Source organism: Chiloscyllium plagiosum, unplaced genomic scaffold (genome assembly GCF_037043375.1).
Source record: "Chiloscyllium plagiosum isolate Xiang-an unplaced genomic scaffold, Cpla_swu_hap1 HiC_scaffold_33, whole genome shotgun sequence".
Taxonomy (NCBI): Eukaryota; Metazoa; Chordata; class Chondrichthyes; order Orectolobiformes; family Hemiscylliidae; genus Chiloscyllium; species Chiloscyllium plagiosum.
This window is the reverse complement of record NW_028270171.1, coordinates 21,748,959-21,765,771: the sequence shown is the minus strand read 5'-3', so window position 1 is coordinate 21,765,771 and position 16,813 is coordinate 21,748,959. Positions and strand designations below refer to the sequence as shown.

The window sequence follows — 16,813 nt, the reverse complement described above, 5'->3', positions numbered from 1 at the left end:
CCCTGGAACCCCATCCCTCCAAATGCAATGAGGATAGAACTTCCCCTGGTCCTCACCTTCCACCCCACTAATCTCCAGATATATGCCAACTTGGAGCACATTTCAGGGAACAACTCTGGGGAACACACACCAAACAACCGCACTCGCCTGTGGCCGACCACCTCAACTCCCCCTCCCACTTTTCCAAGGGCATGCAAGTCCTGGGCTCCTCCACTGCCAAATCTAAGCCACCCAATGACCGGTGGTCGAATGCCTCTTCTGTCTTGGGGCCCTTGAACACACAGCATCAACATTGACTTCACTACTCTCCCCTCCCCCCACCTCATCCCAGATCTAACCCTCCAACTCTGCACTTTTGACATGTCGTACCTGTCCATCTTCCTTCCCACCTAGCCACTCCACCCTCCCTGTCAATATCACCCACCCATCCCCTCACTGCATCTACCTATCGCCTTCCCAGCTACATCACCTCCAGCCCCATCCCCACCCTCCTATTTATCTCATGGCTCCCTTCCTCCGCCCCACATTCCTGATGAAGAGCTTATGCTTGAGACGTCAACTCTAATGCTCCTTAGGTGCTGCCTGACCTGCTGTGCTTTTCCAGCCCCACGCTTTTTGACTCTGATCTGCAGCCCTCACTTTCTCCTGCTGCATAATGGAGGTCAGCATAATCAGAAAGCATGGATTAAAGTGAGTCAGTGGCAACGTGGACACAAAGTTGACAGGAAATGGTGGAGGTGAACAGTTGTGTTTAGGAAGGTTTTTTGTGGCATTCCTCAAACTGGTATCAGGACACTAGCTCTTGAGATATATAAAAGCATCCAAGGCATAGGTGAATGTGGAGGGTATTTTTGTGATTGGAAGCCAACAGTGTACCTTGGAGTTTGCTGCTGGGACCCTTGCTGTCTGTTATGTACATTAACGACTTAGATGTGAATGACATTAGTGCGATTGCAGATGACACGACAGTTGGTGGTGATGTTGGTAATGAGGAGGATGGTCTCGGGTTACAGTCTGATATTGATCAGCAGGTAAAGTGGGCAGAGCAATCGGGTGGAATTTAATCCCGATAAGTGTAAGGTTCATTTTGAAAAGCCTTAAGGGAAGGATTTACACAGTGAATGCTAGGCCCCAAGGGAGCACTGAGATACTTAGGGGACCTTAGTGTACAAGTTTATAGGCCTTCGAAGGTGTCAGCACACAGGGTGGTGAAGGCAAACAGGATACTTGTCTTCATTAACGTGGGGTGGGGTAGAAAACGGAGCAGTGAAGTCTTGTTGAAACTTTATAGAGCATTGGTTAGACCGTTGATGCAATAAGCAGTTCTGGTTGGCATACTCATGGAAGAACAGGAGAGGGTGCAGAGGAGATTCACCAGGACATTGCCTGAAATGGAAAGTCTTAGTTTTGAGGAGAGACTGGACAGGCTTCATTGATTTTCCCTCGAGCAGAGGAGGCTGAGGGGCAGGGAGTCTGATTGAGATATACAAAATTATAAGAAGCATAGATAGGGTAGATTGTGAAAGTCATCTCCCCCGTGGCAAATGTCTCTCAGACCAGAGAGGATATGTTTAAAGGTGAGGAGTAAGTGGTTCAGATGGGACCTGAGGAAACGTTTTTTCACCCAGAGGTTGGTAGAAATATGGAACGTGCTGCCTGAGAGAGTGGTTGATGTAGGTCTTCGAGCAATGTTTGAGAAGAATCTGGATGAGCGCTTGAAATGCCAGGGGATAGTGGTTTAAAGACCAAGTGCAGGTAAATCCGGTTAGTTTAGGTAGTGTTTGTGTGTTGACGTAGATATGGTAGGCTGAAGCACCGGTTTCTATGCTCCATGATTCGATGACTAGGCTTGTTGACGTGACACTACTATTAAAATGTTCAGATGCTGCACGACTTGTAAGTATTGTGAACAGGGAGTGAGATTGTTGCACCTCCAAAAGGGTGTTGGTTGATGGAATGCGCTGCAAAATTGCAAATGAATTGATTGAAGAGACATGTGAATGATTAATTTTGGTTTCAACAATGTGGGGAGCTAAAATAAACTAAAGGGACCATTTCTAAAGGGGATACAGGACCAGAGGGACCTTGGAATTTATGTGCACAAGTTATTGAAGATGGCAAGGCAGTTTGAGAGAATTCTTTGAAAAGCTTGCAGGATCCTCGGCTCTAAATATAGGGGCATAATGTCCAAAAGCAAGAACTACTTGACAAACCTGTGAAAAATACTGGCTTCAGCGGGGACGTTGCATCTAGTTCTGGCCACCTTTCAGAAAGATGTGAAGGCGTTATGAGAAGGTGCAAAAACAATTTCACTAGGATGATGAAGTTCTGTAGATGGAGTGGAGAAGCTAGGCTGTTCCCTGTGGAAAATAAACAGTTGAGGGGTGTTTTGATAGAAGTGTAGGTGGAGCAAAACCATTCCCATTGGTGGAAGGATCAAGAGCTAGAGGGCACCAGTTTGAGCTGTGGAGCAAAGGAAGTGATGCTGATGAGGCAAATCTTTCTCATGCAGCCAGTGCCGAGCACGTAGAATGCAGTGAGTGTGCATGCCACAACTTCACTTGTGGCTGGTGAAAGAGAATTGGATCATTATGTGAAGAGGACAGTTTACAGGGAGTAAAGGGGAGAGAAATGGCACAAGGTGACTTATCTGTTGCAGACAGCCAGCGCAGACTTGGTGGGATGGTCATTTATGTGTAATTACTTACCGCAATATCATGACATCTCAAACAATTTTAAAACACTCCACATACTGCGTGCCAACCTCAGCAGAGATGCCAAGTGGAAAATTATGGGATTTGCTTCGGGGACTTGTTGGAGAAACTCAGCAGGTTTAGCAGCCTCTGTGGAGAGAGAAACAAATATAACGTTTCTGGACTCAAGTCACTGGGCAATTCTCCAGCATATTTTTTTTTGTTTGTTTCAGATCTTAGCATCCAGAGTTCTTTGTTTCATTTTTGTGTTTGCTTCAAAGAGTTTGTTGAATTTGATTCAGTCCAGATTTCTCCTCCTTTGTTTGGGGGAGCGGGGGGGTGTAACATCAGTTCAAACCTGAATACCGATTGGTCCTTAAGCAGGGAATCATGTTGGCTTCTCAGATCCACAAAAGAGGAGATGTCACTTTAAAAATTTAACTTTTCCTCAGAGAGAATTGGCGTTTCTTGATGTTTTGCAAGGTTTTGAGAGATGGATTTGGAAAGTTTGCCATCATTTTTCATAATTAATTTATTCTCTTTGCAGTATCTTGTATCATTGCCAACTGGGACAGAATTGAGCAAGTCCAAGCCAGCATCTGACCAACAGACAGCAAAATTGGCAAATGGTGTGTTGTCCCCAGCTGCCAAACCCATGCCAACACTTATTAAAGTAAGATTACTTCTTGGAAAACCTTTATAGAGTGGGATTGTGTGATGAATGTTTTGCATGTTAAACTGTGGTCAGAATGCTGGAATCGTGCACTTGCAACTGTGAGGTTAACCAGATGCTGACTTGTATTTACATAAAATTGTGTGGTCCAAAATCTTTGTTTACTGTATTTCCTTGCCGGTGTTTGCCCTCCCCCTGCCCTGTTCTGTAGGCACTTTGTCTTTGGTGGAGTATGGTTTGAGTGCTGGCCGTTGTTCTCTGCCAAGTGGCCTTATTTTGGTGAAACGTTTTGACAGTGGTGCTAGTCAGCTGTTTATTCACAGGAGGTGATTCTGCACTATCCCTACCCCTCATCATTTCACTTGTAATTGGATGACAGTGGGCACCTTGGCAGACTGCAGTTTGTTCAACCATATCTGGTTGAGAGAGACTCACCCCACAGGAATGGGATTGAATCTGGAATTAGCGTGTGCGCGCGCATGCATTCTAACAGTTATGATTTTTGCATAACCGCAATCAGCGAGTCGGGGCCTGGGGAGTTGCTGAATCCAATTACGGTAAGAAATCTTGAGCTCTCCAGCATGGCCAGATGTAAGCTAATCCTCACTCTGTACCCAGGAAGCAGGGTTCACAGTTCGTCAAATTTTATTTTCTAAAGTATTATTGTCTGGTGGGTTGTGGAGTATGTCCTTGTGTTGATCACAGGGAGAACCTTGCTTTTAGATTTATTTCAGGTCAGTTAGTAAATATAACTACTTGGAACTTTCAAGTTGTCTTTTACTTGATATAATGCCAATCCTTTCCTGACTTCAGCTTCTTTGGATAGTCATTATGCAGCAGCTCAATGCTTTTGAGGTCTTCAGTCATTCTCACCTCCCCACTTGCAGAAAGCGTATACGCTGAAGGCTGCAGTCTCCATACATTCAGCAGTGAAGAGCTTATTTCTTTTGCATGTTCCTGCCATTCGAGCACCAAGCTTTCACGTCATTCCCGGAGGAGAGCTCTTGTATTTCGCCGACCTTGTGGCTTTCTGCATCTTGTTTCTTTATGTTCGTATCACTGAATGAGGGGCTGTTTGTGCTAGCATTCAGTCGTCTCTCCTTCCTGCTTGCAACAATCTGTTAACTAGCAATTTAAATCTGCCTCTTGATTGGTTAAAATCAGCTTTTCTTTCCTTTTGATTTTTGTTTTGTTGCTGCCTCGGTCTTCACTTGGTTCAGTTTTCTCTTGGAGTTTGCTTCTCCTGTTTGTGCAGTTGGCGTACACCCAACACCTTAGCTTGCCCCTTCTGTCATCAGGGGCTGACAGTCCACTTGTCATATTTTCAATTTTTCTTCTGTCTTTAGTTTGGAACTCGGGACTGTAGTCTACAAATTGGAACTGCACTAAGTTTGCTGATCTTAACCGAGTCAGCTGGTGCTGCAAGTTACTCTGCTCCACAGTGATTAACAGGAAAGGTTAGTCAGAGTCCCTGCTGCTGATTAGAGTGCAGGCATTCCACGTGGGAGCTGCTTCTCCACGGCCCTGATATGAAGATGCAATCTCTGTGACTTTGCTGGTGTAGCCACGCAACCTGCTGCCACTCATTACCAGTGACTGAACCTGATCAATGAGTACTTAGCCAGGGTTGCTGTCACCGACACAGTCAGCATCTTCAGAATAGGTGAAAGTTTGCAGTGAGCAGGGTGGGGGCAGCAATGTAGATAATTCCAAAGTGAAAGGGTTGATACTCTGCTCAAGGCAGAAATATAATTTGTTTAGCCTGACACACAAGTACCACAGCCTATTTTGTCAATCGCAAGCCAGTCCATAAAGAGTTGTCTCTTCTGCCCTTTGTCTAATCCTCCTAATACAAGAAGACACTGTTGAAAGCTAATACCAGGGGAATGATTGTACAGGAAGTTTAAATCTGGCAATGATCAGGGCTCATGTGGAGCTGCCTCCTTTTTTATGTTTCAGTCTGTTTCTAGTTTTGGACTGTGGCCTGGTGTGTTTGTCATTTTGTAAGTTGCGTCTTGATTTTGTCAGTTGGGTGGTCTAAATGTTACCTGCCTCTTCCGAGTGTTCCAGATGAAATCTGATTGTATTTCTTGGTCCTTTCCACGTGCAGCAAAGCCAGCCCAAGACATTGCGAGACAAGAACCAGAGGAGCAAGAAGCTGAAGGAGCCAAAATCCCGCGTGAAGAAACTCAAATACCACCAGTACGTCCCACCAGACCAGAAACTCGACAAGGCTGCCCTGCCCCTGGATTCGGCCTATTCCAAACTCCTCCAGCAGCAGCAGCTCTTCCTGCAGCTCCAGATCCTGTGTCAACAGCAGCAGCACTACAACTACCAGACTATCCTTCCTGCACCTCCAAAGTAAGACACATACACACACACACACACACACACACACACACACACACACACACCCTATCTGCCTACTGCCTTTGCAGGACAGTTAGAATCATAGAATAGAATCCCTACAGTGGAAACAGGCCCTTCAGCCCAACAAGTCAACACTGACCCTCCAAAGAGAGACCCATTCTCCTACCCTATTATCCTATATTTACCCCTGACTAATGCACCTAACCTATCTCCCTGAAAACCATGGGTAATTTAACATCGCCAATCCACCCTGACCTGCACATCTCTGGATTGTGGGAGGAAACCAGAGCACCCAGAGGAAACCCACGTAGACACGGGGAGAATGTGCAAACCCCACACAGACAGTGGCCCGAGGCTGCAATCGAACCCGGGTCCCTGGCTGTGAGGCAACAGCCTCCATACAGGAGGTTATTGGTTCTAAGGTTGCTGTAGCTCATTAAGTAGTGAGCTGATGCAGTGCCTGAAATGATTTTGAGTCACAGCAGCCATTGAGGACTCAGGTTTAGTTCTCAGTCTGGGCTGAATTGGCTAATCTCACCCTCCCATCCCCAGGGCATTATTGGAACCTCGTCATTGTTACCTTAACGAGGGGAGAGGAAGGGAGTCGGGCTTCCTGCTTCTGATTGCTTAATAGTTTCTCCCACTGGATTGTGCTGAATGAAGACAGGGCGAGGATTAGTCCGTCATTAATTTCACTACACTTTCAGGGTAGTGCAGGATGAGTTACTGGGGTTGGTTTTGCTACCTGCCCCCACAAAGCTAAACCTTTGAGAGAGGAGTTGGGAGACGTCGAGTTGGGAGCAACAGTGGGACTTCAGGGTTTTAACATTTTCCTACTCTACAGTTTGCAAATGAAGTTGCAGTGTGTGAACTGTCAAACTTGAGGTTTCACCTTCAGAAGTGTGAGTGACCCATGAGAACACTTGGGCCAGTTCCCTCGGTTACAAGCAGCAATCAAGCCCACACATTTTCTTTCACTTTGATATGCAGCTTCTGAAAGCATGCACTACTTGGTCTGTTGCTTGTATTTTAGTACACACTCTATTTTGACATAATCACTATGTAATTGACTGCATAGTAGAGTATCTTAGGCCAGAAAGAATTTCATCTAAATTTGTCTCCAGTTTCTGGAAGCATATGTCCCCTTGTACTTTCAAAGAAAAGAGACCCTTCTTTTAATAATTTAGTCCCCATCACCGCCTGAATTCACAATGCTGAGGTCTGACACCATGGTGTTGAAGATACAGACTTTCAGCTGCAGTGCTATCTATCAAGTGCTCACTGAAGTGGTGAATGACGGCAGCTATTTCTGAACTAGTGTTTTATAGTGGCCTCTGCAGAAATGCTGAAACAGCTGCATGAAACAGGGTGAGGGCAGGCTCTTGTTGGGCCAGATGGCCTGTTGGTGTGTAATGACATTTGACTGTTCTCAGCTCCAGTGTTGCCGTGTAACTGCATATGGTTGTGATTGCCGGTCTAATCATGGCTGCTTCTCTCATTCTGTCTCAGGCCCAACAGTGACAAACAGACCAGCAGCAGTGCCGCATCAGTGAGGACTCTGAGTAATAGCACACCGTCACCAGGCTCAGGCAGACTCACTCGGCAGAACAGCTGCACAACCATCATCAAAGCACCGGGGTTGCTGCCCTCTAACCTCGACGACCTGAAGGTCTGTTGCATTTACTTCATAGTTCCCCCAAGGTCTGCCTTATCTTCCTGGTCTGTCACTCAGCGTGTTATAAGTGATCTATCAAATATGTAGTGGACCATCTCTCCCTGCACTGGTCTGGAGCTGGTAATTCATAGCAGGATGAACTGCAGCCAGAGCTGTAATTCTGCAGTGTCTTACGTGAGTAATCCCTCTTGCGAGAGCGGAAGTAATGATGCTGTTTAACCAAGAGGCAAAGCTGAGCTTGCATTTTCCAGCAATGTAGACTTTGTAACTGGGATCGCTGAGGCGATGACCAACTTGATGCCTTATAAGCCAGCACTTTCCTGGTCGCTTGGCAAAACTGTGCATTGACTGAAACAACTGAGGGGTCTTCAGTACATACAAAGTGGCGGTGATTGCAATATTTTTCCTGTGGGTTTAAGAGGAGACTTTAAATGAAACCCTCTCAGAAGGTCTTAAAGGATCTCTCGGTATCCCATTGGAAGGTCTGAGTCCTTGCAGTGTCCTGGCCAATGTTTGTCCCTCAGCAGGTATCTTAAAAACAGATTATCTGGTCCCTTCTCAAATGGCTGTGTTTAGGGGGTAAACTGAATAACATTGAGAAGGTGAAGGTCCCAAGGATCAATCCTGGGGCTTTGATTATTCACAAACACTTTGAGGGGGGATAGTGAGTAATGTATCCAAATTAGCTGGTGATACACAAATAAACAGGAGGCATGTTGTGGTCAGGATATAAGGAATTTGTCAGGGAGGTGTAGACAGGTTAAGGAAATGGGTAAAAATGGAATTTAGTGCCGGAAAGTAAGAGGCTGGGCACTTTGTTTGGAAGAGTCGAAAGGCCAGATCATTACTGAAATGGAGAGAGACTCCAAACAACTACAGCATGCAGGGATCTGAGTATTCTTGCACATGAAACACAGAGTTAGCATGCTGGTACAGAAAATAATGCAGGAAGCAAATGGAATTTTGATTGTCAGGAAAATGCAGCGTGTGCAGAAATATCCTTCAAGAAAGGAACTTGCTGTCCCTACCGAGCTCTGCCTTCCCCACCCCCTTGTGGTCTAGCCGTCGCTACCTCTTGCCAATCCTGAAGCCTTTACTGCCCACTGGAGATGCACAGGAGGTTCAGCCTTGTCCTAATAACCAGCTTTTGATGCTGCCTTCATCCAACTCTTTATTGGTGGATGTTGTGTGAGGAAACTGTGATGGTACCATAACTGGGCTAATAATTCCGAGGGTCTGGGAACACTGGTTCAAATCCCATCCTCGAGGAGGAACCTGGAATTGAAAGCTGCTCTTGGTAAAGGTGGCCAGGAAACTGTCATCAATTATCATCATAACCCATCTTGTTTGGGGAAGGAAAACTAACCCCCCCCCCCCCCCCCCAAACCTGGTCTGGTCCAGATGTGACTGCAGACTGTGGGTGACTTTAAACAGGTCTCTGAAATGGTTGAATCAAGCCACTCAGTTCAAGGCCAGGTAAGGATGAGGAACAAGGGCTGGCCTTGCCAGTGACGCTGACCTCCTGTGGTAGAGCGAAAAGACCAAATTGTGGTTCTGACTCACCTTCCAGCCATTATCAGCTTTTAAAGAATTTTGTAAGTAATTCAGAACCAGCTGCAGATGGATACCTTTCCACTGCAACCTGAATTTTCGAGGCAGTATTGTCCTTTGAGAGAGAGTTAGATGCAAGCAGTTAAAATGGATCTCATACTTTCTTCTTCTTCTGAAAGGTCTGATTGTCACTGAGCCCTGAGACTTCCAAACCCAGGGATATCTTGCTGCTGTATCCACTCTCTGTTGGTCTGCAGTTTCCCTCCCTCCTTCCTGCACTAGCCGGGATCAGTATAGACCCAGGGATCCAGCCTGGAATCTTCCTGGTCTGCATTTGTGGCCCCCCCCCCTCACCAGCGAAATAACAATGGAACAGTGTATGGTGGAAAGTGGATCCAGTTGCACTTTTGAAAAGGAAATTGGGTGAAGTACTTGAAGGGGATAAAGAGATAAAGGTGCAGGTGTGCTGGACTGAATGGCCTCTTGCTGTGTTGTGCTGAGTGGTTCTGCACTGAGTTGTGTCTGACTTTGTGTCTGTCTGTAGGTGGCTGAGCTGAAGCAGGAGCTGAAGCTGAGGGCCTTGCCCGTGTCGGGAACGAAAACCGACCTCATCGAGCGTCTGAAGAACTATCAGGAACTGAACAAAGCTGGCGGGACTCTAGCCACCACTGTGTCTGCCATGACCAAGACTGGCACCACCCCTTCGAAACCTGCGGAGGGAATGGCCTTCCCATCTGTCCGTCTCGGTGGCAGCATCCCAGCAGCGGTTACCAGTGCCACTCCTGGGGATGTAGCCAACACCATGGTGACAGCAAAGTTGGGCAGCTCCGGTTCCAGCCCTCCAGTGTCACCTGCTCCCTCTGACCACTCGTTGCACAGCATGGAGGAGGGCACAACTCCCGAGGCAGTCACGGAGTCTCTCCAGTCATCGCCCATGCGGCTATTTGGCACCGAGGAGCCGGCTCCTATCAACGGCATGACTGGCATCGCCAGGTTGGTGCCCAGCAGCATCCAGGGCCACTGCCAAAAGTCGGACAAAGACGCTCAAGCCACGACTAAGGATCTGATGTTGCAGGAGAAGGACAAGCAGATCGAGGAGCTGACCAGGATGCTCAGGCAGAAGCAGCAGCTGGTGGAAGCACTCCGGCTGCAACTCGACCAGGAGAAGAGAACCCAGCTCCAACAGCCGCCCCTCAGCATGGCCTTGACTGTGCAGGACAACCAGAAACCTATTCCCACCGCCATCAAGCAGGAGAACCTGCCCTCCAGTTGCCTGTTTGCGGGGCAATCTGCGCCCTCGAACCCAGCGAAACCTGTCCCGCTCCTCAACCACGTCGAACCCCCAGGGAGCAACCCGAGCCCCGTCGTTGCTCCGGGGACGTCGAACCTTGTGCCAGTGAAGGCCGTGGTGGTGAAGCAGGAGGGTCAAACGGGCACCTGCAAGCAGCAGCAGCCCTCACCCACGCCGGCCGTTCTGCTGAGCCCGGTGCAGCCAAACCAGGTGACCACGGGGGCACCACGGACCGTGTCACCGAGCCAAGCTCCGAGTCTGCTGGCGAACGGAGTGGGTACCCACATCCTCCTCACGGTGACTCCACAAAACAACGTGTGTCATGTGTCTCCTGCTGTCAGTGCGACCAAAGGTCCACCACCAATACAGGTAAGCACTTAATACAGCTGATGCAATCTCCAAAGGGTGGTTGATACATCATCCCCCACACCACTTCCCCCAGATTTAGGAGCATGTACAGCACAGAATCAGGCCCTTTAGCCCAGGTTCAGACGAGCTGCCTCTTCTAACACATTCTATCAGCGCAGTGGTCATCAGGTATGTATAATACATCAGGTGTATATGGGGATGTGATGAAGGACATACAATGAGGTTGCTTCCCTCAAGAGTTGAGAGCTGGCAGTTTGTAATCTCAGGATAAGGGAAGACACTGAGATTCTTGTGAATCTTTGAAATCCCCTACTGAGAGGGTTGTGCATGCGCAATCATTGAGTGTATGTCGTCATAGATTTAGGTGATGGCTGCTAATAGAATCAGGAAATAGGGTGGTAAGTCAGAGGAGTGGAGCTGATCAGATGTGAATGGCAGAGTATTCTCAAAGGGCTGAATGGTCTACGCTATCTGCTTTTTATTTTTCTACGATCTTCTCCCAAGCTGGATGAGAGAACGTTTTCCTTGCCTAATGCTTCTTTGAGTATTAATTCTGAGGTACTCTGAAAAGAGTGATTCTGGGAATTTTGCGTTCAACAGGTTAGTGTGTAGCAGCAGGGAGAATCCATAAAGACAATGCTGGAGGTGGTGAGGGGTTCATGCCTTTACCCATTTGAACGTTGGCTTAACACTTTGCTTCCGATCCTTCGAGTGCTCAGACAGCTATATTTACAAATCTTGTCCTATGAAGGTAGTGAGATACTCGAGAATCAGAGTGGATAAAAGGTTGTGCTGGAAAAGTTGAGCAGGCAGCATCAGAGGGGAAGGGAAGTTGATGTTTCAGGTCGAAATCTTTCATCAGACTCTGTCCCATGATTTGACTAGTCAGTGAGAATAATTATTGATTTATTTCATACTGAGAAGTACAGGGCACCCTGATGGAAACCTGTTAAAATTAGCGTGATTAGGTAGGGCAAACATGCAAATGTTTCCAATTGTTGGGAGGAGACCAGAACTCTAGGTCAAATATGAGGTAATCCATAGAAAGTCGTAGAGTCATGGAGATGTACAGCATGGAAATAGATCCTTCGGTCCAACCCATCCATGCCAACCAGATATCCCAACCCAATCTAGTCCCACCTGCCAGCCCCCGGCCCATATCCCTCCGAACCCTTCCTATTCATATACCCATCCAAATGCCTTTTAAATGTTGTAATTGTACCAGCCTCCATCACTTCCTCTGGCAGCCCATTCCATACCCATACCACCCTCTGTGTGAAAACATTGCCCCTAAGGTGTCTCTCATATCTTTCTCCTCTCAACCTAAACCTATGCCCTCTAGTTCTGGACTCCCCCCCCCCCCCCCCCCCCCAGGGAAAGGGCTTTGCCTATTCACCCTATCCATGCCCCTCATAATTTTATAAACGTCTATAAGGTGACCCCTCAGTCTCCGACGCTCCAGGAAAACAGCCCCAGCCTGTTCAGCCTCTCCCTGTAGCTCAAATCCTCCGACTCTGGCAACATCCTCAAATCTTTTCTGAACCCTTTCAAGTTTCACAACATCTTTCCGATAGGAAGGAGACCAGAACTGCACACAATATTCCAACAGTGGCCTAACCCCAATGTCCTGTACAGCCGCAACATGACCTCCCAACTCCTGTACTCAATACTCTGACCAATAAAGGAAAGCATACCAAACACCACCTTCACTATCGTATCTACCTGTGAAAGGGAATAGCATTGATGCCTTTAAGAAAAAGCTGGAAATGAGGGAAAAGGGTTGGAATGAAATGCTGAGAGTGTGAGATAAAGTAGGTTGGTTTGACGTTTATGTGGCACTGGCATAGTTCTGTCCCTGTGCTGCGTGTTGGATGTGTTACTGCAGTAAAGCACACTGCCAGCAGAGGGAGCTATTTACCAGTGCTCTTCCTGCTTTTCAAAGCTATTCCCTTGAAACTGACTTTGTTACAAAGCAGATTACTCTCTTGGGAAAATTAACAGGAAGTTTTCTTTATTTTTTATGACCTGATGAGAATTGCTGAATGGATTGCTCAGGAAAAGAGGATTTTATTTTGTAAAAGACTGAGGTTTGTGGCAGTGATTCTAAAGCGTCTGCATTTATTTCAGTCACGTTTTCAGGTGTTTTAATCGATAATGTACCTTCTATCAGTTTGATGTGAAGAAGATGACAGACTTTAAAATAAAGCTTGATAGAATGAAAATTACAACCAACGCGAAATCAAAGTTCTGATGGATTAAGACACATTGTATGTCTGCAGAGACTCTGGGTGGGATTGTATATTGTGTGTGTATATATTATGTAAACTTTATCTACTCCTGCAAATAATTTAGGTTAATGAGCACACAATGTGCAGTGTTAAATACAGAGGAACCTCGATTATCCGAATGAGATGGGCGGGCACTATTTTGTTCAGATAATTGATTATTCGGTTAACTGGTTCAATGCCTCTCCTCTGGGGCTCGGAGTTTTTTTGAAGTTTTCTTTTTCCTCGGTCTGCCTGTCTTGCTCCCTCTCTCTGTCTCAGGGTTTGTTTCTGAGCAGACGCACACTTTTGTGTGTAAGGCACCTGCAGTATTGCTAAAGCCTTCCCCCACCCCCACACACCTCACCATCAGTTCAATGGGATTGACATAGGGAGCACTTGCTAAGTCTGTTCTCCGTTCAGGAGACTTGCACCGCGTGCACGCTCCTGCTCACCGTCTGCCGTGCCCCAATCTGCCCACAACACCGCCCCACCGTTCGCCCCCACCCCCGTTCAACACTGCCCCCTATCTCTCCTCTTCGCACACCACCACCGCCCCCCCCCCATCTTCCCCACTGTTGAGATATGATCCTGACCAATGTGTCTGATTGGAGGTTGCAAACATTCAAAATTGGACTAAGCTGATGGTGAGAGAATACTTTCCAAAAATCGGCATTGTGGAAAGATGTCAGTAAATTCCAGGGGAAAAATAAATAGCATTGCTTCACCTAGATGTGATTGGCACCTTGTGATGCTATTCCAAGTGTCTCATAGCTTCTTACTGTCTGTCCATCCCTCCCTTCCTCTCTCTGTTCTCAGGCAGTGCCATCCCCTCCTTCCCAAGGACAGGCACAGCAACTATCACCTAACAGCCAGCCGAAGCAGGAGTCGGAGGCAGGAGTGATGAACCAGGCTGTGAAAAAGGTAGAGACTTTTTTTTTTATTGTGCTGCCTGTCTGTCAGTGAAGGAACAGGGATGGATTTCAGGGCAAAGTGGATTCAACAGCATTCTACAATTTTTGTTTCCTGAACGCAGTGGAGAAGATGCGGATGCAATATGATTTTGGCAAATGTGAGGTTGTGCAAAGTGAATAGAGGAGCTGAATAATACTTAAATGGAGAGAGACTGCAGAAGACTACAGAACAGAGGGATTGGGGAGACCTCGTCCTTGAATCACAAAAGACGCTCCAGTTCAGTGAGGAAATGAAATGGCCTTTATTTCAAAGGGAATGGTGTATAAAGGTAGAGAGGTTTTGCTAAACGTATACAAGACACTAGTCAGACAAGAGATAGAATACTGTGAACAACGTTAGGCCCCTCATCGAAGCAAAGATTCACCGGTATTAGAGGCAGGCCAAAGACGGTTCACAGGGATGACTTAGGGTCTGGAGGTAAAAACAATGACTGCAGATGCTGGAAACTAGATTCTGGATCAGTGGTGCTGGAAGAGCACAGCAATTCAGGCAGCATCCAAGGAGCTTCGAAATCGACGTTTCGGGCAAAAGCCCTTCATCAGGAATAAAGGCAGAGAGCCTGAAGTGTGGAGAGATAAGCTAGGAGAGGGTGGGGGTGGGGAGAGAGTAGCATAGAGTACAATAGGTGAGTGGGGGAGGAGATGAAGGTGATAGGTCAGGGAGGAGAGGGTGGAGTGGATAGGTGGAAAAGGAGCTAGGCAGGTCGGACAAGTCCGGACAAGTCTTGACCTATCACCTTCATCTCCTCCCCCACTCACCCATTGTACTCTATGCTACTCTCTCCCCACCCCCACCCCCCTCTAGCTTATCTCTCCACACTTCAGGCTCTCTGCCTTTATTCCTGATGAAGGGCTTTTGCCTGAAACGTCGATTTCGCTGCTCTTCCAGCACCACTGATCCAGAATTAGGGTCTAGAGGAACTGTCTTATGAGGGGGGGTCAAGTAGGTTGGACCTGTACTCAATACAACATAGAAGAATGAAGGGCGGACCTCATTGAAATATTCAGGATTGTTAATGGGCTTGACAGGGTAGATGAGATGTTGTTTCGCTTTGTGGAACAGTCTAGGACCAGAGGGCAATATCTCGGAATCAAGGATCGCACTTTTAAGGCAGAGATGAGGAAGCATTTCGTTTCTTAGAGGATGGTGAGTCTGGAATTGTTTATGGCAGAAGGATGTTGAGGCTCGGTTATTGAGTATAATCAAAGCTGAGATCAATATTTTAACGAATCAAGGGTTATGGGGAAACGGTATGAAAGTGGGATTGAGAATTTATCAGATCAGCCATGATCTCATTGAATGGAAGAGCAGAGTTGATGGGCTGAATGGCCTACTTCTCCTCCTGGATATTATGGTCTTAAGATAGGAATAGATAGTTGGTTTATTGAAATATCAGCATGGAGCAAGTGTTGAAATGTAATCTTGCTACAATTTAAACTTGTAATCCTCATGAATGAATAAGTCTAATGGCCTACCATCTCTTTGACGTTTAGGAGTAATAAAGCTGTGGGAAGCTGCACTTATTAAAAGCACTTTTTTGCAGCAGGTTTAGCCTGTTTGGACTGAATGTCAGCAGGCTGTGTCTGACGACTCCTCACTCTGTTTGTTTTCATTGTAGGACCAGAAGTTAGGTCTGCAGTTGATCACTGGGACATCCGGGGTGCTTTCCTACTCCTTTACACCCCTGAACGTGCAGCCTTGCTTTGTAAACAGTGTAACTGAGAGCTCACTAAAAGCCAGGACAAACGCTCATCCATCGCTTCAGTTGCTTTCTTAACGCCAGGTTAAAGATATGTCCACAGACTATTTCACTGTTGGGGGGAGGGGGGGAGGAGGGGGTCACGTATGAGAGAGTTAGATAAAATCTGGTCTCCCTCACCCTAATCCTCCTCCAAGGTGCTGCTGCATCATTTCAGAGCACTGACTGGCCTCCCTGTAGAGTGATGAGCCCTCCAGGGTTAGTCTGCTGGTTTTGGGAATTGAAGATTAACCTCCCGGACATTGTGGGAGAGTCACTGAGGAAGTATACCCTAAATCTGGTCACCCTCAACATTTCTGGAACAATGTCTGTCATATCATCAAATTTTACAGTACAGCTGGAGGCCATTCGGCCCATGGTCCATGCCAAGTCCTGAAAGGGCTACCCAGCCGTATCTCTGTAGCCTCTAAATACTTTATTTTCAAATATATATTCGGCTCTCTTTTGAAACCACCTATGGAATCTGCCTCCCGTCATTCCCCCAGGCAGCACATTCCAAATCCTAGCAATTCCCTGAGTAAAGAAATTTCTCATCTCACTCCTAGCTCTCTTGTTGGCATTGTGACCCCTTAGTTATGCCAACTAGTGGAAACAGCATATCCTCCTTTACTTTGTCAAAATGGTTCATGATGTTGAATACCTCAATGAGGTCTGGAGCAGGGAACGTTAAGCCCAGTGTGTCTTTCCAATCCCAATCTTTCTGTTTATCTAAAATCCCTCATTCTGGGTATCCTTCTAGGCAATCTCTTTTGAAGTCTCTCCAGGGCTTTAACCTCCTTCCTTAAATATGGTGCCTAGAACTGAACATAATGAAAATCTATGTAATATCAATAACCATCTCAATATCATGTGTTACTAGTTGTCAACATGTAACAAACTACATCTTGTTAAGCACCAGAGACTCTTCCAGTTAGACTAGGAAGTGGTTTTCCTCTGCTACACTAGCAGTTGTCACTTGAACAGGATCTTATCAGTAACACTCATCATGAGCATCAATTTATATATTGCCACTAACTGGCCCTGCCCCTACAACAGTTACAAACTGAAATGTACCACCCGATAGGCTGGTTGAAGCAGATGAAATAGAAAGTATTGTGACTTGTGAGAAGTATACTGAGGGCATAGATGGGCAGCCTCATGGCCAATAAAGTATAATGCAAAGAAATGATGGATTTTAGTGGGGAGAAAGGAGA

The 16,813-nt window shown here is 46.7% G+C and overlaps 1 protein-coding gene across 8 annotated transcripts in view; it reads left to right on the top strand.

The window, feature by feature from the left end:
- The window catches only part of LOC122542284 (myocardin-related transcription factor A-like), a 194,307-nt gene that overhangs the window by 171,174 nt on the left and 6,320 nt on the right, over positions 1-16,813 (top strand). For all 8 annotated transcript variants that reach the window (XM_043679876.2, XM_087978344.1, XM_043679872.2 and 5 more), the window contains 5 exons: positions 3,241-3,366; positions 5,477-5,727; positions 7,246-7,405; positions 9,507-10,622; positions 13,706-13,810. In XM_043679876.2, coding sequence (XP_043535811.2) covers positions 3,241-3,366; positions 5,477-5,727; positions 7,246-7,405; positions 9,507-10,622; positions 13,706-13,810 — 1,758 coding nt within the window. The remainder of the gene's footprint in view (positions 1-3,240; positions 3,367-5,476; positions 5,728-7,245; positions 7,406-9,506; positions 10,623-13,705; positions 13,811-16,813) is intronic.